The following is a 23,402-nucleotide window of genomic DNA, read 5'->3' on the forward strand; positions in this document are numbered from 1 at the left end:
TTTCCTTTTTCCTATTCACGTGGGCGCCGGGCAGCTCAAGGGGGTGTCGAAAGGGAGATGCTGCTCGCAGTAGCGAGCTACGACAGGTAAATCCACGCATCGTTCTCCCATCCTGGCCTCCGAGCCACAGCCTGGGGGACGTTTGTCCCCATTCTCGTTAGATTTGGGGCTTTGAGCTGCTGGTTTGGCTGCAGGACTGCCATGAGTCCGCCAGCAGCGCCTGACCCTGATTGCAATACATTTGCCCTTAAAAATTTGCTAGAGATTCACCCTTACGTCGCTTTTTTGGGGGGGGAGAGGAATAATTATTGGGGTAAAGCCACTCAAACGGAGCTTTGCTGTTGCTCTCGGCAGCGCAACCCAAGCTGTGAACTCAGCAAAGGGTTAATGCTCGGCCGCTTGTGCCGCTGCTGCCTTCCCTCTAATTGCGCTCCGCTCCTGCCAGGCGGAAGTTGGAGCGAGCAGTTCAAGTTCAAGGCTCGCCTGTGTTCATGTGTACGCTTTTTCGGCTCGTCGGCGGAGGGCGAGAGCCGGCCGGAGCAGGGAGGGGCCGGTGGGCAGCGAGCAAACCCCTCTCGTCGCAGCTGCGAGGATGGCTCAAACCTCCGAGTGCCGAAATTCCCACCTTTATTACTACGGCATCAAATTTGCTCTGTCCACCTATGCCACCCTCTTCTCGGTAGGTGCTCCGGTTGCTTTTCTGTCCTTCCTGGTGTTTCCCCACCCCCTTCCTGCACTGCACCACCCCGCTGGGTTGGATTTTGACTTTTCAGTATCCAAATTTTCCCCTTCCCAAGCGTCAAATTCTCGCGGGAAAACCTGGTGCCGCCAAGCCCCTCGTGCTTAGCGCTAGCCGGGTCCAAAACGGGCAATCGTGGGCAAAACAGCGGGTTTCGGTGAATTTAAGAGCATCTCCCTTCCCCCGGAGCTGCTCTTGCAAATCCCTCGAGGCGGCGAGTCACTTTTCGGGGCGTTTGGAGCACAAACAGGGAAATGTCATGTTTTCACCGCGCAAGGAGCCGGTGGGCATCCCCTCTGCTCCTCTCGGCCGCGTGCCTTTACGTTGTTCGATAGGGACAAGGCGTGAAAGCAAGACGTCGCCTGGCGGGTATTTTAGCCAGGTGGGTTATTTGAAGAGGCAAAACCAAAGCTTGTTTTTAAGTAGTTTTGAATTATTGAGCTACAACCGGGGGTGAGGCTTCCCCGGCACCTGGGAGGTGCCGGCACGTGTCGGAGAAGGGGAGAGAGAAGGAATTCTCCATCACTTTAGGGTCTGTGACTCCTCAATTAAGGCACAAAATACGAAGGTAGCACCTTCCTGGGGTTAACCTTGGGTAATCTGGTCTGTATTTACAGGTATTTCCTCTTGAGGTTTAATTAATCATCGTTCCCTCTCGCGTAGCTGCCTGCTGGGCGGGTATAGCGGTATGCGTTATCTAATTTGTAGAGGTGTAATTGCAGAAATATCCACCTGAGTTCCCAGACAGGCTGTGACCGGTAAACGGGGTTACAGGTGGAGTTTGAAAATGCTTCCTCTTTCTTTATTTTATGTATTTATTTATTTATTTTTAATAAATGAGCTCATTGGGAGGGCAGCGCTCGCCCCGGCTAGCTGGGGATGTCGTTGTCTCACTGTGTCGGGTGACTTGTGCCCGCCCCGGGGCACGAATGAGAATAAGAAAAAGGGGATTAATGTAGAATATCTCCCCGATTTCCTCGTGGCTTGCTGGGTAGGAAGGCTCCTGAGGGGAGAGGAGACATAAGTATCTCCCATGGGGTGGCCAGGACCCTCGTGGGACTCCTGCTGCACCCAACAAGACCAAAAAAAAAAAATAAATCCATATTTCTTAACCCATTTGTGGCCGCAGTTTGAGTTTTTGGGTAAGAATAGCGCAATACTTTTGCTTGGAAAATTAATCTGCGGGAAAAGCCGTCATTGGGGTTTTGGTTTCTCTAAAGAGCTGAGTTTTGCTCAGTTTGAGGTTTCCCAAAACGCCTTTAAGCAGCTGTAGGGATGGGGAGGAGGTGCAGGTTGGTTTTTTTCTCCCAAATAATCTGAACCTGGGTTGGGGCTGTGCTTTGCAAACGTCGTCAACGATGGGATGAACCCGCAGAGTCTTAATGCTTATTAATTTCTGGGGCATTCTGGGGGGGCTCAGTGGGGCACTCTTGCGATTCCACCAGCAAGAAGAGACACGATGATTTCCCGGCAACTGGAAAATAGCTGCAAAAAAGCCACTTTGAGTCGCCCTGACCCAGACTGCCTTCAACCCCGGGACAGTCCTCGTGTGGGGACGTTGCCCCATTGAATCCATAGGGATCGCGCGGCTCCCGTGAGCTTTTTCAGCCGCCTGACCTACTTCTGGCCTCATTTGCACATGTCGCCGCCGTGTTAATTCAACGGCACTGCCGAACCCTTCAAAACCTCATTAACCAGACGTGACCGGGGTTGGGTTTCTCTCTGGCCAGATGCACTCGATTAAAAAAAGATTGTGTCGGAACTTCTGCCTTGTATCACGTGAAAGCTTCAAAAGTTTAACCCCCCCCCCCATGTAAAATTTCAGTGGACCGAGTTGAGTTGGTTCACCATGAAGGATCACAGAGTCACAGAACGGTGATGGTTGGAAGGGCCCTCTGGAGCTCCCCCAGTGCTACCCCCCGCCAGAGCAGGGGCACCTCCAGCAGTGGCACAGGACACGTCCAGGCGGGTTTGGAATGGCTCCAGAGGGGGAGACTCCCCCCCTCTCTGGGCAGCTGTGCCAGTGCTCTGCCGCCCGCACGGGAGAGAAGTCCCTCCTCAGGTTGAGATGGAACGTCCTATGGTCAGGTTTGTGCCTGTTCCCTCTTGTCCTGTCACTGGGCACCACTGGAAACAGACTGTTCCCATCCCCCCGGCACCCTCCCTTTGGGGATTGATAAGCGTTGATCAGATCCCACCTCGGTCTTCTCTTCTCCAGACTAAAAGCCCCACGTCCCTCAGCCTTTCCTCATAGGAGAGATGTTCTAATGCCCTCATCATCTCCGCAACCCTTTGCTGGACCCTCTCCAGCAGTTCCCTGTCCTTCTTGACCCGGGGAGCCCCGAACTGGCCACAGCGCTCCAGATGTGGCCTCCCCGGGGCAGAGCAGAGGGGGAGGATGACCTCCCTCCACCTGCTGGCCACGCTCTTCTTGATGCAAAGAATGCATCAATGCATCTTCTTGATGCAACCTCCTCGAGGAGGTTTGGGGTGAGATCCATCATGGTTTTCTAGCGTAGGGTTGTCCCAGTCTGCAGAATGCTGTATCTAATGCCGCTAGATCCTTTCCAGTGCTTTCCCATAATGAAAACACATATTTGTAAGTGGGAAAATCAGTGAAGGAGTGTGGGATGAGCCAGAGAGTGGCTTTAAACTGAATACAGAGCAAATGGCAGAGAGGTTTGAGCATCGCAGTTGAACCTGCCGGTTTTGTACAGGTAGATTTAATCCTCGTTGTCAAGGATTCAGCAGAGCATGGACTTCTTTTCGAAAAGAAATGCTTCTTTCCTTTTCTTACTTTGCCCATAAAAATGAAAAAAGCTATTTTAATTGACCCTTATAAAAGCGTATTTTTTTACATTCCTACATACCGTCAGCGGTTAAGCATTATACGATGTATTTAATCGCTGTATTATTAATCCTGTGATTCTATCTTTTAATGACTAAAAGCATTTAGCACTTTCTATACCACGGTTTCTCGCCTGCACATTACAATAAAACCTTCTGAGGAGGAGCAGGAGTGCACCGTCTGCTAATTTGAAGGTGGAGGGGTCTTCAAAAGCTGAGAAGAACGATTTTGCTGTGAGTTGGGGATTTGAAAAACAAGAGTTTTGCCCTTCGTTTGCACCTCTGGTCATCTTGGATGGAGAATGAAGTGACGGCCCGTTCCCTCTGCTCCTCCCTGGACCACTGCTCTGACTCACGGAATCTGGCTGCCGGGGTCTGCGTGGGCTTGAAGCCACCGTCATCGTGACTTTTCGGTGTTCCCGAATAAGGAGAAATTACTGCCTCGCGTTAGCGTGGCATTGACTCATCCAATTAATGCTGTTCATCCTGGAACGAGCCATGTCTTCTGCTTGGACCTTGGCAGGCTTTGAGGTTGCACTGCTTTGGCCGTTTGAATGTTCCCTTGGATCGGTGGTACCCGTTTGCACTGCTGGTGGCTGAGAGTAAATCCCGTTACTCGGGTCTTTTGGGTCTTGGATAAGGGGAGTGCGGCATCTCTTAGGTATTTAGTGGGATTTTTAGTGGGATGCTGTGAGGGCTGGAGCCCCTCTGCTGGGAGGACAGGCTGGGAGAGGTGGGGGGGTTCAGCCTGGAGCAGAGAAGGCTCCAGGGAGACCTCAGAGCCCCTTCCAGTGCCTAAAGGGGCTCCAGGAGAGCTGGGGAGGGACTCTGGATCAGGGAGGGGAGTGATGGGGGGACAGTTTTAGACTGAAAGAGGGGAGACTGAGATGAGATATTGGGAAGAAATTGTTGGCTGTGCGGGCGGTGAGCCCCTGGTGCAAGTTGCCCCGAGAAGCTGTGTCTGCCCCATCCCTGGGGGTGTTCAAGGCCGGGTTGGACGGGGCTGGGAGCAACCTGGGCTGGGGGGAACTGGATGATCTTTAAGGTGCCTTCCAACTCTAAGTGTTCTGTGACTTTTTGGACTGGGTAGGACCTTATGTGTCTCTTGTCAGCACTGGTGGGACTATGCACATCTCTTGTCAGCATCAGGTGTTGGAGATGGAGCGATGCACTTCCCTCGTAGAGAGAAGCAGCGATACATTTGTTGATACAAAACAGGGGTTTAACAAAGTTTGATGGTGAATGAGACAGTGTTTTAACAAGATTCGAAATGGCAAGGCACACTTGGTTGTTTACTGATGGGGTCGGACAGAACTGTCAGGGAGACCCTTCCATTGAGTCATGAGGTTCAGAAAGGACCCCCTGGCTTTCGAACACCTTCTCCGAGAGGAGTCTGGGTGCGGCTGGATCCAATCCTAGTCCCAGACTTGGTCATTGGTTTATGGCTGTAGGGTTATACGTGCTCAGTCAGTCCTTCATATCTCTTAGCTAAGATTTCGAAGTTTAGCTGGCTATTAGTCACTTAGCGAGGATCTGTTGCGGCAAGGAGTCTCTGAACCTCGAGGAGTAACCTTGAACAGTGTCCCCGCTCCAGGGGAGATCCTGGTGTGCTGTGCAGGAGAGCTCAAAGGGCTCTTGGGCTCTTCGCTATTTATGGGGGTAAGATGATCAACCTATAGTCATATTTGCATGTTGACCACAGTACCGGTATTGCTCGTGTTAGCCCTTGGCTGTTGTGGTGGTGTCTGTCTCCCCAAAACCACGTTGAGCCCAAGTGCAGCCATGAGGACTAGATATCCATAATGTGACCACCACGGGTGGTTATCGCTTGGGGCAGCGTTACGGGAGGAAGGAAGAGGGGGGAGGACGTGGTCACGCTCCACCCCGTCACTGGAGTCAGTTCATCTTATTTCTCACAGGGTGGTGGTACAGTCACCTCTTGCCTCTGTGCCATAAATAGTATATTGGTAATTTATGCGCTTACAGGTCCACAGCAATTAGATGGGGAAGTACTGCTCTTTGCGGTGGATTAGCTTGCACGTTTTGATGGTTGGAGTTCGGTTATTTGTTCTATCGTGTGCCAAACCTTTATATACGATATGATCATAAGCAATAGACACGTTAATGTTAGACTTAGTAAAATCACAACTGTGTGAAGCATGAGGTTAAAAACTCTTGTTGCTAGCGGTGACCATCCAAGAAGTTTCCCACTAATGGCGTTCTCCATCCTTCTTTGCTCCATCCACGACATCAGGTAGCTGCTTCTGTGCCAAAGCCAAGTCATGCGAGGGTTGGAGAAGCAGTCGTAAGCACCAGAGAGCCCATGACTTGAAGAGAGCTTTACAAACTCCATGTCTCACCTGTAGGTTAGCTGCAAGCTCCAGCCACCCGTTTGGGACCCCCCAAGCTCTGCCAGCATCCTCAGAGCTGTGTATTGTGTTATTTTTCTATTCATTAGTTCCCCTTCATCCCACTTCTTGACCTCCAGGTGTTTAAATGACTTTGCCATCGGTGGGACAGTGACTTCCACCTTTAGCTCTTCTCCCTCCCAGGTCCCCAGCTCTTTCCTTGCCATTAGATGGAGAAATGCCTGGAGCAGAAAAGCAGTGTCCCGTTATCCCACTAAAGAGACGAAGTTGGCACAAAACAACTTTGGAAATGGGCTGCAAACATGGGGAAGGGTTGGTCGTAGCAACTTGTATCGGGCTGAGAAGTTCAAGTTTGCAATTTTATCCGTCCGGGAGTATGGGAGGGAGGGAGGAGAGCAAGTCACGGGGTGGTTAGACATCCCGGGGCGGCTGCTCATTGCCCTCCATCTCCTGCCCACTCAGCTCCTACAAACCCCAAGAAGTACTAAAATCAAGCGGGGCTGAAATGAAAATCCGAAGGTGATTTTTTTTTTTTCCCAGCTTATAAGAGGAGAATTGATGCGGGACGCCTTCATCGCACGGTCTGGCGGAGTTGCAGCCACCCCCTTGGCTTTCCCTGCCGTGATGGTTCAATCGCGTGGTGGTTGTCATATGGAAATGGGGTAATCATCCTCTCGTTAGAGGGTAAGCGCAGATTTGCCTTTTCTCTTAGATGCATTGCAGAGCAGTTGTAATTACTGGCTGCTGTCTGTCCTGGTGTTTGCGCTGTATTAAGGTGATCACCAGGCAATTAATATGTAACTACAAAGGAATTACCAGCAAACTTCATTATGTGCCGTACCACGTCGTCGAGTGTGGGTGGTAGGGGAGGATTGTGACGGCAGGAATCGAAAATATCCGTGCTGATTGAATTGGCGAGAAACCCAGTGATGGAAACCAGGGCAGCCAGGCTTTGCCAGCTGTGATGTAAACTTTTCCTACTGCTTTTGATGCTCGTCTCTGACCGAAAGGGGTTGGGATGATCATGGTTTTTGATGAAATACGTGGTTATTCCCCTTTGCAGTTTTTTACAGTGCTGCAGAGGTCCTAGCAAAGACTTTGATGTCGCCAGTTGCTCCAAATCCAACATTTTTTTTACAGAAAACCGCTTTTCAGTGAATGCTGGTCTTTCTCCCCAGCTATTTTCCATCCAAATCCCTCTGCTACCCATCTTGGAGCAGCATCGCTCCCTGCTCATCCTTCCAAAACTCATTATATTCCAGCGAGCCTTCCTTTGCCGTCTGCCTTTGCTGGGAGACGTGCCAGTCTATCCATTCCCTTCCTGGAGGTGTGTTGCTTTGCAAGATGCTTTCTTGCGCTTTAAGCTCCTTTGAGTAGAAGCAACTCTTGTATTTTATTTTCTTTTTTTCTTTAATTGGAGAGTGCTTTTTAGCTGGCGGGGTGTGGAGATGGGCTGGGGTCCACCCTGCAGCGGTAACCCTCAGTAAGGCAAGGTGCGAGGGGCTGGGTGAGCTTTTAAAGTCGGAGCTAAGCAAGGAGAGGGGCGAGAAATTCAGGTGGATCAGCTCAATATTTGCTTGTGACAACTCCAGGCTGGGCGGGGAATGGCTGGAGAGCAGCCCTGAGGAGAAGGCCCTGGGGGTGTTGGTGGGTGAGAAGCTCCCCATGAGCCGGCAATGTGCGATCGCGGCCCAGAAGGCCCCCCACACCCCGGGCTGCATCCCCCGCAGCGTGGCCAGCAGGGCCAGGGGGGGATTGTGCCCCTCTGCTGCGCTCTGCTCTGGGGAGACCCCCCCGCAGTGCTGCCTCCGGCTCGGGGGGTCCCCACAGCAGAAGGCCCCAGAGCTGTTGGAGCGGGGCCAGAGGGGGCCCCGGAGCTGCTGGGAGGGCTGGAGCCCCTCTGCTGGGAGGACAGGCTGGGAGAGGTGGGGGGGGTCAGCCTGGAGAGGAGAAGGCTCCGGGGAGACCTCAGAGCCCCTTCCAGTGCCTAAAGGGGCTCCAGGAGAGCTGGGGAGGGCTTTTTACAAGGACATGGAGTGACAGGATGAGGGGGAATGGCTTCAAACTGGAAGAGGGGAGACTGAGATGAGATACGAGGGAGGAAGAAATCCTTTGCTGTGCGGGCGGTGAGCCCCTGGGGCAGGGTGCCCCGAGAAGCTGTGGCTGCCCCATCCCTGGAGGGGTTCAAGGCCGGGTTGGACGGGGCTTGGAGCAACCCGGGCTGGGGGGAGGAGGCCCTGCCCAGGGCAGGGGGTGGCACTGGGTGGTCTTCAAGATCCCTTCCAACCCAAACCATGCCATGATTCTATGATATAAATAGGTGAATGCACAGCGGGTTAGTCACCAAGCACCAAGATTTCTCTGTGCAACGAGTTGAAAATAAGCCCTGCGATCCCTGCACCGGTGCACGGTCAAACCTGATGGAAGGAGGTTAGAAAACCAAGAAAAAAATCACGGCGGCAAATGGGTATTTATTTATTTATTTATTGAATTGACTGTTCTCCTGGCTGGAGAACCCTTCAAAACAGAAAGAAAGGGTGGAGCAGAGCTGGGGGGGGACTCTGGATCAGGGAGGGGAGCGATGGGGGGACAGTTTTAGACTGAAAGAGGGGAGACTGAGATGAGATACTGGGGAGAAATTGTTGGCTGTGCGGGGGGTGAGCCCCTGGCGCAGGGTGCCCCGAGAAGCTGTGGCTGCCCCATCCCTGGAGGGGTTCAAGGCCGGGTTGGACGGGGCTGGGAGCAACCTGGGCTGGGGGGAGGTGGCCCTGCCCAGGGCAGGGGGTGGCACTGGGTGGTCTTCAAGGTCCCTTCCAACCCAACCCACTCTATGATTGTTAGTCCCAGGGACTAGTTTGAGTTGCTTGGGCACAGTCTTTTCTATGCCATGAAACCCCAAAAAAGCCACGCAGCATGGCTTGGGTTGCTGGCAGTATCTCCCCATGCTGTGCAGCGCCTTTTCCCCACCTCATTTGCATTCCCCCCTTGTATTTGCATGGCAAATAAGCAGTGCACACCCCCCTCCAAAACAGCAGGGTGTTGTGCGTGGCACTGGTGGGGGGTTTTCCTGCCAAAGGGATGGCTGTGGCAATGCTGGGAGGAAGGACCAGCACCGCTCTGCAGCAGCCTCATGCGCACCACCTGCTTTAAATTTTTCAAGGGTACTTTCAGCCCTGGCAAAGCTGTTTTTAAGCAATTCGTATGTCCAACCTGCAGAACCTCCTCGGTTTCTCTCCCTTGCTGGCAGGCAAAGTACAAAGGGTCCAGCAAAGGGCTACAAAGATGATGAGGGGACTGGAGCATCTCTCTTACGAGGAAAGGCTGAGGGATGTGGGGCTTTATAGTTTGAAGAAAAGATCTGATCAACACTTATCAATCCCCAAAGGGAGGGTGCCGGGGGGTGGGAACAGTCTGTTTCCAGTGGTGCCCAGTGACAGGACAAGAGGGAACGGGCACAAACTTGACCATAGGACGTTCCATCTCAACCTGAGGAGGGACTTCTCTCCCGTGCGGGCGGCAGAGCACTGGCACAGCTGCCCAGAGAGGGGGGGAGTCTCCCCCTCTGGAGCCATTCCAAACCCGCCTGGACATGTCCTGTGCCACTGCTGGAGGTGCCCCTGCTCTGGCGGGGGGTGGCACTGGGGGAGCTCCAGAGGGCCTTTCCAACCCCCACCGTTCTGGGATTCTGTGAAGCCCATCCCGTACGTGCTGCTTCCTCAGCCCCTCGAGCAGCCAACCCTCCAACCCCCTCCCGGCTTTGCTCCATGCACTCTCCATGATCTCTTCCCTCACCGGCATCGCAGATGGATTAATTAAAACAGAGAAAGTGGTTCTGATTGGCACGCGGGAGGAACGGCGGGGATTAGTGGGGGACGCATGGTGTGTATTAATGTCTACCCCCCGCCTTCAAAGCCAAATGTATTTCCCGGGACACCGTATCAGAGATAAACATTAAATCAAACCTAATCCCAACGCACCAACCTGACGCTTAAAATAGAGTATAAAGATGAAACTGTGATTAAAAGCCTGTTAATAGGAATAGGCCTGTCTGTTTAGTTTCAGACAACTAAAATATCACGAGTCTGAATTTCGCTTTCTGAGAAATTTTGATTCCTTTATAGACGAGACGGAGCCTGGAACCCGACAGTGATTGATAGACATAACCTTGCTACGTGCACCAGAAATAGTGTCCAGGCAGAGCGGAGAAGAAAAAAAAAATAGCAATCAACTCTGTCAAAAAGCAAAGATTGTGCATGAAAATTAAGGATGGAATTGTTGGTGTGAATTAGCAGGAAGAATTTGAGCAAACTCATTAGGAGCGATGAAGCCTTTTGGAAAGGAGAAAGCCATGGAACAGAAGCAAAAAAAGGGAGTGTTTTCTCCTTTTTGGAGGGTGTAGGTTTTTGAGTGTGCGCGTCTGCGGCCGGGGGCTTTCCCCCAGGAGCCTCCTGCTGTGATCTGGGGTGGGGAGAGCTGCAAAAAGCAGCATGAAAAGGGCTCCGGATGCTCCTCGGTTTCCTCGTTGACCTTTTCAGGTGTCAGCTCAGCGCCGGCTAAGAAGCCGCTCGCCTCCGGCTGCGCCGCGGGGCCGACGGGCGCAATGCGAACGGCTCCTGACAGCACTGAACGCTTGGGATGGCGTCGCTGGCTTTGATGTTGAAGGAGCTGAAGGGATGTAAAGAGCCCTTTTCAGAGCCCTGCTTTATCCTGGCATCGTTAGGCTCTCTTTTTCAATTAGAGCTCTTTTATTGAAGGGGAAGAGAGAGGAAGAAGGTTGTCATAAATAATCTGTTGCTTTTCTTTATGGCACTTTTCATCCAGGGATCAAAAGCGCTTCGTAGCGGTGTGGTTAGCTGCGTTCCTAATTGTCGGTGCTGGCGTGCGAAGGGAGGGCTCGTGGCTTGCTGTGGGTTTGGGCGCGAGCCGGTGCTCGAGCCGGGTGTAAAAATGCTGGAGTCAAATGAGTCATTTTGGGGATGGTGTTGTCTCGGGGGGAGCGTTTAGGAGGGTGGGCTGGGGGCGTTCATGACTCTCGGACCCACGGCAAAAGCCAAGCTGAGCGTCCGGATGGACCCGAAAGATGTGGGCAGGGAGGGGAGAGGAAAAACATAGCAAAACCTGGGTGAAAGCTGTCCGGTTAGATTGATCCTGCCGCAGTTATGCGTCCCCTTCCCGGCCAGAAGAAGAGCAGCCCAGCCTTGAGCAAAGGGGATGCGCCAAGCGCTGACGGCACCGTTTGGGGTTGGAAGGCGTTGGGTGCGTTTTCCATGGCTATCCGAGACGTCTTCCACCTCCACCTCTCCCTCGAAGCTTCTGTTTTTTCCTGTTGGCGTCTGAATCCCATCCTGTGCTTCCCTTGCAGATCCTCGGCCTCGTGATCCTGTGCGTTGGGATTTACGCTGAAGTGGAGAGGCAGAAGCACAAAACCTTGGAAGGAGTCTTCCTGGCTCCGGCCATCATCCTCCTCCTGCTGGGTTTCACCATGTTTGGCGTCTCCTTCGTCGGCATGGTGGGGAGCCTCAGGGACAATCGGACGCTGCTGAAGACGGTAAGGCCGTTACCGCGCTCTCTGGGCAGCCCTCAGGATGGTCTGGGTGATCTCAGTACGTGCAGTACGCACAGGACAACTGGATGACCCAGCCCAGTCAACGTGGGTTTGTGAAAGGCATGTCCTGCTTGACTAACCTTCTACAACATGGTCACCCGCTTCATGATGAGGGAAAAGCTGTGGATGTTGTCTATCTGGACTTTAGTCGTTCCCCACAGCATTCTCCTGGAGAAACTGGCTGCTCATGGCTTGGATGGGCATACGCTTCGCTGGGTAAAACACCGGCCGGGCCCAGAGAATGGTGGTGAACGGAGTTAATTCCAGTTGGTGACCGGTCACCAGCGGTGTCCCCCAGGGCTCGGTACTGGGTCCAGTCCTGTTTAACATCTTTATCAATGATCTGGATGAGGGGACGGAGTGCACCCTCAGTGAGTTTGCAGGTGACACCAAGCTGGGTGGGAGTGCTGATCTGACTGGGGGTTGGGAGGCTCTGCAGAGGGATTTAGACAGACGAGATGGATGGGCCAAGGCAAACTGTAGGAGTTCCACTAAGGCCACGTGCCGGGTCTTACACTTTGGCCACAACAAACCCCACCAACGCTACAGGCTCGGGGAGGAGTGGCTGGAAAGCTGCTCAGCAGAGAGGGACCTGGGGATGTTAGTTGAGAGCCAGCTGAACATGAGCCAGCAGCGTGCCCAGGTGGCCGAGGTGGCCACCGGCATCCTGGCCTGTATCAGCAATAGTGTGGCCAGTGGGACCAGGGAGGTGATTTTACCCCTGTAACTCTGCACTGGTGAGGCCACATCTTGAATACTGTGTTCAGTTTTGGGCCCCCCATCACAAGAAGGACATTGAGGTGCTGGAGCGTGTCCAGAGAAGGGTAACAAAACTGATGAGGGGTCTGGAGCACACGTCTTATGAGGAGCGGCTGAGGGAACTGGGGGTGTTCAGCCTGGAGAAAAGGAGGCCGAGGGGAGACCTTCTCGCTCTCTACAAGTATCTGAAAGGAGGTTGCAGAGAGGTGGGAGTTGACCTGTTCTGTCAAGTAATAGGTGATACAACAAGAGGAAATGGCTTCAAGTTGCACCGGGGGAAGTTTAGATCGGATATTTGGAAGAATTTCTGTACTGAAAGGGTCATCAGGCATTGGAATGCGTTATCCAGGGCAGTGGTGGAGTCCTCATCCCTGCAGGTACTTAAGGGTGGTGTAGATATAGTGCTCAGGGACATGGTTTAGTGGTGGGCTTGGCAGTGTTAGGTTAAGGATTGGACTGGATGATCTTACAGGTCTTTTCCAATCCAGGAGATTCTGTGATTCTGTGACCTCATGGAGGCAAATGAATATATCCTAAGGAGTCACCACCACGACTTACAGCAACGGTGTGCCCCTTCCTGGATTTAAATCCTTGCCTGATGTGTCTGCTTGGTGTTTTCTGCTCAACCACAAAAAGTCAGCGGAGGGGTAACGGGGAGAGGGTATATTTAAATCGCAGAGCTGGCACCCTAATTTCCCTGTTATCCACGGCTGAATGCCTCCCAACATCTGTGGGAAGCGCTGCTGCCTTTCTCCTGGGGTAACAAGGGAGTTATTTGGGGGGCTGAGATCCCACCTCTGGTGGAACAAAGTCTCCACTGTTAAGTTTATCTTAGCCATGACGATGCCGATAGAAAATAGCTTTGTTTCCTTTTGCAAGGGAGTTCTTAGCAGAGGGAAAAATTACCTTTGAAATCCAAACTGGAAGAGATTCAGGAGACTAGGGCAAAGCTGTTCGCTCCTAACCTGCTTTCCAGGGTTTTATCGGTGCGTTGAACATCCGACCACCCGTCCTGCCGGCAGCTCATCCCCTGCCCTTGCTCTGGGGTAACACCTCTGCCTCCAGCAAGCAGCAGGAGGCTGGAGGGGTTTATACACTGAATTATAATCCGTTCCCTCCCTTCAGAAGGGGGTGAAGCTCTTCCATCACGCTTGACCAGGCTCAACATCCGTTGATGAGCTCCGTGACAGCTCTGTGGGCTCTTGGGCTGCGTCCGACTCTCCCTCGGTGAAGAAGTTGCTTTTGGATGAATAATCCGTGCTGGTCCACAGAGCCTTCCCGCCGGCACGCGCGTGCTTTGCATGTTAAGGGTTTGCGTAACGCCTTTATCTCCCACTGGTTTGGGTTGATTGGTTTATTAAACTCGAGCGCTCTGGGTAGCTAACGCTCACTTGTGCTGGCTTGCAATATCGCTTTTAAAAATTGCTCGGCGTTTGCATTTCCAGTTAATACAGGTGGGAGCCCAAACTGGAAAACCAATATTGTCTTTGCTTTTGCGTGAGCAGATGAGATTATTGTTGCTTTTCGATACGGCTGGGTTTGTGCCACCGGCGGTAGGTGGCGGCTGGGATCAAAGCTGTGCGGCGAGCGAGCAGAAGAGGAGGTTTCCCATCGGGTCTCTATCGCAGCGCGACACCGCCTGCTCCCTTCGAGAGCTGCCTTCTGACCCCGGGGTGTTTGGAGGAGTCTCCAGTTGAGTGGTGGGCGACATCCCATCCAAGTGATACTCTCGGTGTTTAAATAGCCCTGATAACTTGCTTGCTTAAAAATTAATTGTTCATTAATTCCCCGTCAACTGACTTTTTTCTTTCTGTTTGGATGCTGAATGACAGCAGTGGGCATTTGCCTGGACTCGGTTATACCTCTAATATATAACCCGCTTCTTCCTGTCCATCAAAGCAACTGGGAACGCTCTGTAGCTTCTAAACCTGGAAAATGTTTTGCTGCCAAAGTTGAAGTTATGTTGCTCGTGGAGAACATTTCATCTTCTTTTTCGTTTGTCTGCTTTTAAAACTATACACTATTGTGTTCCTTCTGTCTAGGCTTACTCCAAAGAAGGATAAGTACTTGAAATTTCTGATTATATTTTTCCTTCTGTGCTAATACTCACAAATCGCGGCTAATACTCTGTTTCCACAACCCGGACTGACTTTGGAAGTGGATAATTGACACATCAGAGGGTAGGAAATCTCATCCTTGGAGCGACTCGGGGCGACAGAAACCCAAGCTCATTAACTGTATTTCGCAGGTTGTCGGCCGAATCAATCCTGCGATGGGCACAGCTGAGAAAAAGAAATAATCCTGCCTGTTTGGGTGGGTTTTTTCTCCCCGTGGATATAAGCAGCTTCACGCCTGCCATGTGGAATAAATAAAGCAATACGGGCGCAAGTCATCGCGCACAATAACACTTGCATCCCTTTTGGCTAGGATGTAAGAAAGGGGATGGTTGGCTTGTGGTGTCGAAATACATTGTGTTTCGGGGGGGGTGCGGGTTTTTAGGGTTACTCAAGGCTGCTCACCTGCCTTTAGCTGGCTGCGGAGGAGCACAATTGGCCCAATTAATTAACATTAATTATCTATTTTCCAGGAGCAGATAAATGAAGTGATATTTCATAGAATCTTTTAGGTTGGAAAGGACCTTTAAGATCATCGAGTCCAACCATTAACCCAGCACTGCCAAGTCCACCACTAAACCGTGGATCCACTGCCCATTTCTGATACTGGATCCAGCCTAATTTGCAGTCTTGGAGCTGAAACGCCATTTCCCCCATGGATATATTCAATTTGGTGGGCATCAGCACAGGGGGGAGGGCACGACAGCAGGGAAGCGTTTTGGAAATGCTCTCGATGAGATAAATAAGGGTCTTCCTTGCGCAGGCGTTGTAGAGTCGCACAAATACGGGAGGTTTTTGTGGTCTGCACAGAGGTGAAAAGTGTCGTGCCGCCTCTTCTTGTAGGAAATAGCATTGCAAGCTCATAGTGGACAAAAAAAAAAATGCACTTAAAGAGCATTTCTAAGAGCCCGGGCCATGGGCGTGAGTTTTCATGTCCACCTCTGGCTTGCTCGGCCACCTTGGATGAGCCACGGAGGACTTGCCCGCTCAACGGGGTTGCAGGTCTGTATGGGAGCAACCTTGGATTAGTGTTTTCCTGGTGGAGGTGCAGCTTGTCCCAGAAAAAGTGCTTTATCCATGTCTCTTAAACTAGTTCCCCAGTGAGACTGGGCTGCACTGGGAAGTCCCTTGCTGCTGGCGTGGTTTTATGGCACTGAATTCCTTGATGCTTTCTTCTGCTCTACCTGCTGACAGTCGTATTGGCAAAACGGTGCGGCCAAACCTGGACTTCTCCGTTGTGTATATGATGGAATTGTCTGTGAAATACATCAGCGTTTCCATCCATCACCCAAAAGCGGGTGCTCATACCGGGAATTCCCAGGGGCTTTCGCTGCGAGACGTCCTCTCTCGTGCGGCAGCCTCTCGACTCGTGGCAGACTGGGGGTTGTTTTCATTTGTAGAAGTTGTTTCGCACTGGTTTTCCGCTAAATTTTACCAGGAAACCTCTTGAAAAGATGTTATTGGTTGGTTAGTTTTGTAATCTGTTCACCTTGATGGGGAATGCGTTGGTGCAGGGACCGTGGAGGAGGGAGCTCTGCCCTATGAGCCCCAAAAATGGACTCGGGACAGAGCCTGGAGAGTGGGTCATGAGACAGCATAAAACCGCATATATTGATGCTGCTGGAAAATCCATGCGTGAATCCCTTTGGGCTCTCAGGATCTTGTGTGCGCAGATGTACCGCAGCTGCTCGAACGTCGGCACGTGCGGTTTCAGGGACCCTAAGCTAACGTTGAGCATCAAACCAGCCCGAACTTCAAATGGCGAATAAAAATTGAGTTGTCTCTTCATCTCAAAATATGTCTTGTTAATCTGGAGAGCGGGCAATAAATTCCTCTCTATTTAGGAGAAAAAAATTCAGTGCCCCCCAAAAAATCGTCAGATAGCACTTGACATTAATAACCTTTTTTTTTTGCTTTACACGAAAAGCGCGGGCGTGTACGTGCTTGTTAAATCCTCATTCATCTCAATCCCTTACTGCTGACAGAGGGATTTTTATTTTCCTTCACCCCCTGAACAAAAATCCACCAATATTTCTCTTTGGGCAAAACAATTTGGAAAGCCATCCAGCTCCTAAATCCGCTACTAGATATATTATTCCAATATCCGCCCTGTGAGGGATGGCAAATTACATTTCGGTTTTAATCTTTTCCTTATCAATCTTATTGTCTCCAGTCATTACCAGTAATTGCCATGCGCAGCCACGCAACTCTTCCCCGTGCGTAAGGCAGATTATCGCATCTTTAAGGACTTCTTCTAATAACCCCAGCGAAGTCTATTCAATAAAGCCACCACCTGCTTGCAATTCGCGGCTCAAGTTTATTAGAAAAATTCCAGGCAAGACCTGGGGATTGAAGCTGCTGGTGTATGTAATCGGTGTTACGAAGGCTCATATTTAATGGACGGGTTAAGGCTTTCTGTTCGGAAATCAAGTTTCTTGTGGCACTGCTAGCGTTTGCGAGGTGGGCGTCTTCATCAGGTTGTCTGATGAAGACGGCTTGCCCTTGCTTTGAGGGAGTTCGGGGTGATTGAGCGAAGAGAGCGTAAAAAAAAAAAAAAAAAACCCAACAAAATCACTATTTCTCGTGCTGGGTGGGGCGGCGGGGGCAGCTGGGGTGCATCGCTTTAGGAACGGGAAATGCAATGGGACAGGCTGCTCCGGCAGTCAGGTTTTACAATCGAATATGCCCAAATTGGCTCCTCTTCATGGCTTTTTTAGAGCTGTTTTTGCTAGAAACGTATCGTATCTTACTCAGCATCTCCTGCCTGGGGGCTTGGGGCCCGTGTGTTCATCCCATGGATATTTTACCATCCAAGAATTCAGTAAAGCCCTGAATTTTCAGAAGCAGTTTAGATAGAGTTGTATTTATTTCATGCAGCACTGAAGAGAAATGAGGGTCCAGGCAGGCCAAGAAATCTGACTTTCCCGTTTTTCCTTTCCATTTGGTGGCTTTTTGGGTTCCTCCTTTCCTGCCTTGGGTTTGCCAGAATTTGTCACCCAAGGCAGGATTTGACCTTGGGTTTGCGGCAGCGAGAGATCAGCCGCTGCAGCACCTCTTTTGGCCTTTTGCTGGTGTTATATATAAATATATAAGCAACATCAATAGATATCTATATAATATTTTTCTTTATAAATGTATATTTATACTGCTATTTCCAAATATCATCAGCAGCAAGATGTGAAAGGCAAACTCCGGCGACCGCCACCAGCTTCGCCATTTATTTTATTTGCCGTTTTGTATTCTCGCTCTCAAAGGTCGACCCGCGATGCGCCTTCCCGAGCTGGGCTTGAAAAATATGCCTTCATCCCACCCCCTCCGCCCCATCCTCTCCAGCCCCTGATTGCACGTGTAAATAGAGAGATGAAACGCTGGGAAACGGCAGATATGTCGGGTTTGAAGAGTGGAGCGAGGAGGGCTGCGGGGAAAGGGTTGGCAATCACAGAGCTATTGTGTGGATGGAGAATTGTCCTTCTCCTGGGAAGATAAATTCCCCCTCGAAGAGAGTCAGCTACTACAGTGATTTGAAGCTTCGGGGGCCCTGAATAAAAGCAATCAGAATAACGCACGTGTGAAGGAGCACTTTGAGGTCTGAGCTGGTCCAAGCAGCTGGTTTGGGTTTTTTTTCCCCTGCTCGAAAGGGGCAAAAATTACACGGAAAACCTCTATTACAGCGGTGTCGTATAAAGCATCTCTCCGCCACATCACCAGCGCTAATTCATCACTCTATAGCAGCCACTTAAAATCAGTTTTAAATCGGAGGAGGTGAAAATACCAGTAAGTAGCGCCTTCCCCTTGTTTTTCTTCTGCGTTTGGAAGAATTTGTGTGCAATAGTTAATGTTTTGTGGGTGCGTTGCTTGCACTTAAACCACTGGGATATTTGACTTGGGTGGATTCTCGTGGTTTCGCGGTGCTGGAAAACCTCTTGGTTGAGAGCGGAGGATTTGCACGGGATATCCACCTCATCCGTTTACCCCGGGGCGTGCTCACCTCCAGGCTGGCAAAAAGAAATAGTCTTTGAGTATTGGCACTAAAGAGGCACATTTCCAAGACCAGAGGGTTTGGAAAAAGCCTTTGGGATGAACCTGAAGGCTCGGCACGATCCCCTGAGCGTGCTGACCTCGGTGGTTGCAGGAATTTGGGGTGAATTCGGGCTGGCCAGGGTTTGCAAAGTTTGCAGTTGATGGCTGGAGGTGGGTTTTTGCATCCCTGCAAAATGAATGAGGGAGAAGCGGGCGGTTTAGGATGTAGTGGGGAAAAAAATGGGATATTTATGGGCAATATGGAGATTCCCCACCAGAAAAAAAATTAAAGCAATTTCCAGCTGAAATGGGATTTGACCAGCACCTCCTTTAGGCTGTATTGTGGTTATTTCTGCCTTCTTAGAGGGTGAAGAAGGGGGAAAAATTGCCCCTTCTGCTCCAGCCACAGCAAGAGGCGCTGTCGCGTGTTTTTTTTCCATCGGTGAGATGCCGCTTTTGGAGAAGCAGTTGCGGGTTTTGGTTGCCAAAGATGCAGGTTTTGGAGGTGGGGTGCAGGCGACCTCCCCCAAAGCAAGGGGCGTTATGAATTGGAGCAGCATCGATGGCTGGGGCGGCAGCCCTCGGTGGCTCTGTGGTGTGATGGATGCCATCCAGAGGGACCTGCACAGGCCGGAGAGGTGGGCCCGGGCCGACCTCGTGAGGTTCAACCAGGCCAAGTGTGGGGTCCTACAGCTGGGTCGGGGCAATCCCGAGCCCAACTCCAGGCTGGGCGGGGAATGGCTGGAGAGCAGCCCTGAGGAGAAGGCCCTGGGGGTGTTGGTGGGTGAGAAGCTCCCCATGAGCCGGCAATGTGCGATCGCGGCCCAGAAGGCCCCCCACACCCCGGGCTGCATCCCCCGCAGCGTGGCCAGCAGGGCCAGGGGGGGATTGTGCCCCTCTGCTGCGCTCTGCTCTGGGGAGACCCCCCCGCAGTGCTGCCTCCAGCTTGGGGGGTCCCCACAGCAGAAGGCCCCGGAGCTGTTGGAGCGGGGCCAGAGGAGGCCCCGGAGCTACTGGGAGGGCTGGAGCCCCTCTGCTGGGAGGACAGGCTGGGAGAGGTGGGGGGTGTCAGCCTGGAGAGGAGAAGGCTCCGGGGAGACCTCAGAGCCCCTTCCAGTGCCTAAAGGGGCTCCAGGAGAGCTGGGGGGGGACTTTTTACAAGGACATGGAGTGATGGGACGAGGGGGAATGGCTTCAAACTGGAAGAGGGGAGATTGAGATGAGATATGAGGAAGAAATTGTTGGCTGTGGGGGCGGTGAGCCCCCGGCGCAGGGTGCCCCGAGAAGCTGTGGCTGCCCCATCCCTGGAGGGGTTCAAGGCCGGGTTGGACGGGGCTGGGAGCAACCTGGGCTGGGGGGAGGTGTCCCTGCCCAGGGCAGGGGGTGGCACTGGGTGGTCTTCAAGGTCCCTTCCAACCCAAACCAGTCTGTGATTCTATGATATCACACATCAAGCGCAGTGGAAAAACTTGATCAATGAAAGGTTCCTCTGGTTACAGGTTTGCATGAGAAATGAAGCTGCGTTTCTGTGTTTGAACTCATCTGGGGTTGTAACCCTGAGAGAGGTCACCAGGCATTTTTCCACTTGCTTTCGTCTGCTTGCGGGGCAAATTTCGATTAATTAGAGGACGATTTGTACAAAGCATCGCTGCAAAACCCCCATTTCTCTTTATGTTCCCTGGGGTCCGCTGCTCCGAGGCCGGGGGGGGGGGCTCAGCTCCCTGTGTCCGCGATGAAGAGTTTTCTCTGGATATTTCAAAAGAGGTTGATCGGCAGGTTTTGATGGTGCTGCTTTAACTCTCCAAAAACCCCAAATCCCTGATAATTAATGCACAAATAGAGCTGGGGAAAAAAAAAAAAGCCATTGAAGAAACTCCTTCCTGCGGAGAGGATCTGCACTGATTTATTTTTTCTGATTATATACTGTGCTCTGATTGCTGGTTCTCTAAACAAAAACAGCACTTTCTCGATTTTTTTTCTGCTTAGCCATGCAGAGGGGTGGATAAATGAGGAGGACCCGACATTTGGGATTGCTGGGGGAGCTGGAAACATCCCGGCTCCGGGAGCGAAGGCTTGGAGGGAAAGGAGGGAGAGTCCCAGCGTTGTGCCAGGGACCGGCACCGATGGGAAGGGGCTTTGGAGCAGGCGGGTACCGCTGCTCCCCACGGACCACTTACACTCCCTATTTGCCTAACGAGCATCCGCAGTCTTCTCCTGGGTGGGAGAGACCTGCAAAAATCCTCTTAACACCCAAATCTCCCAAAAATTTGGTGGGGAAAAAGCTTTGCAGGGACCTTCCGGCACTTTTTACCCGTCTCATTTGTTTTTCTTTAAATCTGTGGTTTTCAATCCTTTTTAATTATTATTATTTCATTTGCTTGAGAACAAAGTAGGAAACTCCAGGGCGGCGGAAGGAGCTTTGTGCAAGAAATTGTGGCCGATCTCCTCCGTTAAGTGTTGCCCACCTCTTGGCTGGGGCGTTCTAATCACCGCAACGTGTTTTAAACGGGGATTTGCTTGGCCCAGGGTTGGCTCTGGGGGAGAAGAGAGGGCTGGAGCCCCGGGGGAGTTAATGATTCTTTTGCCGCGCTAATTATTGATGCTTTCCCGCTGAATTTCTTGCGGTGTCCCCATTCACTGTCTTTCCAGGAGCAGTTTGGGAAGGTTTTGCCAGCAGCAAAAAGCATATTTTATTCTTCCCGAGACTCATGCTTTGAGCATCGCTGGCAAACTCCCAGCACATTGCATTTCCTTCCTTGCTGCTCACCCCTTTCTTTTTTAATCTTACCATTAAATTAACTATTGCAATAATAACTGCCATCCTCGCAGTGAATTAGTGGGGCTTCACAGCTTCTGGAAAACCCGGGGAAAGGGCTGACGCTACAAAATCCTTCCAAAAATCCTCCAAGCGTGGATTATTTATGGACGTCTCTGGAGTTATTTACCTTCTCAAGATGAATTTTTAATAATAGAAGATATCTCATGCTGCGTTTTTACTCCCCAAAGAGAACTGATGGTGGTTCCCCAGCAATCCCTCAAAATTGATGAAGGGATGCTGGTGAGCAGCTGAATAAGGCCAAGGAGAGGTTTTTGCGAAGTCTGAGATGATTTTAGTAGCATCCGAGTGGTTTTATCTGCATTAAGAGTTTGCAGTGAGTTGCCTGGTGCAGTGAATTGAGCCGATTGTTCCATTGGAATATTTTTCCTGACTGGGGAGGAAAGCAACAGTTACAGAGATCTCTGGAAAGAGGAGAAATCGGATTGTTTGCTCCTCAAACTCTGAAATAAATTAGATTTGAAAGGAGCCGTCGCTCGTGGAACTGGATGGGAGGGGCAGTTTAAGAGGTGACATCCTCCCTCTTCTTAAAAACCTCCTTTTCTTTGGGTTTTGGGGAACAAGCTCTTGTTCCAGCTGCACCAATCGTCCTGGTCTGGCGATGGGAGCGGAGGGGAGCAGAGCTATAGCCAAGGAAGGGTTAACAGCAGCCAGAAATGCACCCAGCTGCAGCCTATAAAAGCCCAAAGGGGGAAAAAAAAAAAAAAAAAAGGTGGTTTTTTTTTTTTTTGGCAGGTCTGGGGAGCAGATTTGGTCTTCAAAGGGACAGAGCAGCATCCGTGGGATGTGGCGGAGGTAGGGCTGGTACCTGGGACGCGGAGGAGAGACCACGCCGCGTGCCCGGCGCTCTCAGGGACTCCCAGTCCCTAATTTGTAAGAGCTTCTGTCTCTTTTGAGGTTAAAACCAGGCTGCTTGGTGAAACGTAGAGGAAATGTGCGTTTTGACTTAAGGATTGGCCGAACGCCTGCGGGAAACGCAGAAGAGGGGTCATGAGCCCCAGGCCGGGTGGACGGGCAGGAGGGACGTGTTGCCCGCCCCCCTAAATAAAATAACATGGTTTGCCTGGGCAGAGAGGGTTACTGCTGTATTGCTAAAAGAGAAGATGCTCTGCAAAGTCTCATCATCTGAGCTTTGTTGTCCTCGTTTTATCTGTGTAGGAGACATTCCTGACAGATTTTTGGGTTGGGTTTTGTTTTTTTTTTTTTTCTTTGCTTCAAAGCTGTTTCTACGTGGGAATAAACAATTATTTGGGTTTTCAGAAGAAGAGCTGCGTGCGAGTGTCTTTCAGAAGAAAAGCAAACCCTCAGAAAAGGCCAGGCTGCGTGGGAGAAAGCTCTAACGTGTCATTAGGAAGAAACGGTTCTTTAAAAGCATTACTTAAAGTTTCAATCTGGGGACAAAAGCAACCGGATTCGTGTTTCTGTGCTCACGTGAACCGGGGAACTCCTCCGTGGCTGGTCTGGAGGAAGGCAGAGGAGGCGGCAGGCGCTTGCGAAGGGGATGGTTTAGTGGCCTCACAGGTAGAGCCGAGAGATTTATTTATCCCACGCCTCCGCGTTGGGCGCGTTTCAGGCGGTTGCGCGTTCGACCTGTTCCGATTTCTCAAGAGGGAACGACCGGTTCCCTCTCTGGATGCCCCAAAATAAGGCAAAACCTAGGGACCGCCATCCGGTAAACTCCTGTGCATGCAAAATGGGGAGGGGCGGGAATCGTGTTTTATAGGAAGAGAAATTAAATTGCTCGAGTTTCTTTTCATCTTAGGGATGGGAAGTCCAGATTTTCCATCCCTTGACGATCTGTCGCCACTTTGGTATTAAGAGGTCCAAACTCTTTTCTTGCATTGGCTTCACTGGGGCGACTTAACTCCTTTGCTGGAGAATCAGCCGTAGAAATGGATAAAAATAAAATATTGGGGGGTTATTTGCATGAACGCAGAATGTCCCTGTTCCCACAGGGGTTTAATGGTACCTGTAGAGCCTGGAGTGAGGATAAAATTATCTCCACCCTTCACAGAGGGGGTTCAAACCCCTCTATTCCTCCTCCGTTTGCTTCTATAAGGTCTTGTTATATGGAGCTTGATGAGTCTTTTTTTTTTTTTATAAGTATCACCAG

General features: G+C 51.3%; 1 protein-coding gene across 1 annotated transcript in view; it reads left to right on the forward strand.

Moving 5' to 3' along the window:
* Positions 1 to 592: 592 nt before the first annotated feature.
* Positions 593 to 23,402, forward strand: part of LOC309681835 (tetraspanin-15-like) — a gene marked incomplete at both ends in the record, with an annotated part of 59,206 nt that continues 36,396 nt past the window's right edge. Inside the window, 2 exons of the mRNA XM_082495802.1 lie at positions 593 to 679; positions 11,318 to 11,503. Of these exons, the coding sequence (XP_082351928.1) occupies positions 593 to 679; positions 11,318 to 11,503 (273 nt within the window). The remainder of the gene's footprint in view (positions 680 to 11,317; positions 11,504 to 23,402) is intronic.

Source organism: Vanellus vanellus, assembly GCF_965231255.1.
Source record: "Vanellus vanellus genome assembly, chromosome: 26".
Lineage (NCBI taxonomy): Eukaryota > Metazoa > Chordata > Aves > Charadriiformes > Charadriidae > Vanellus > Vanellus vanellus.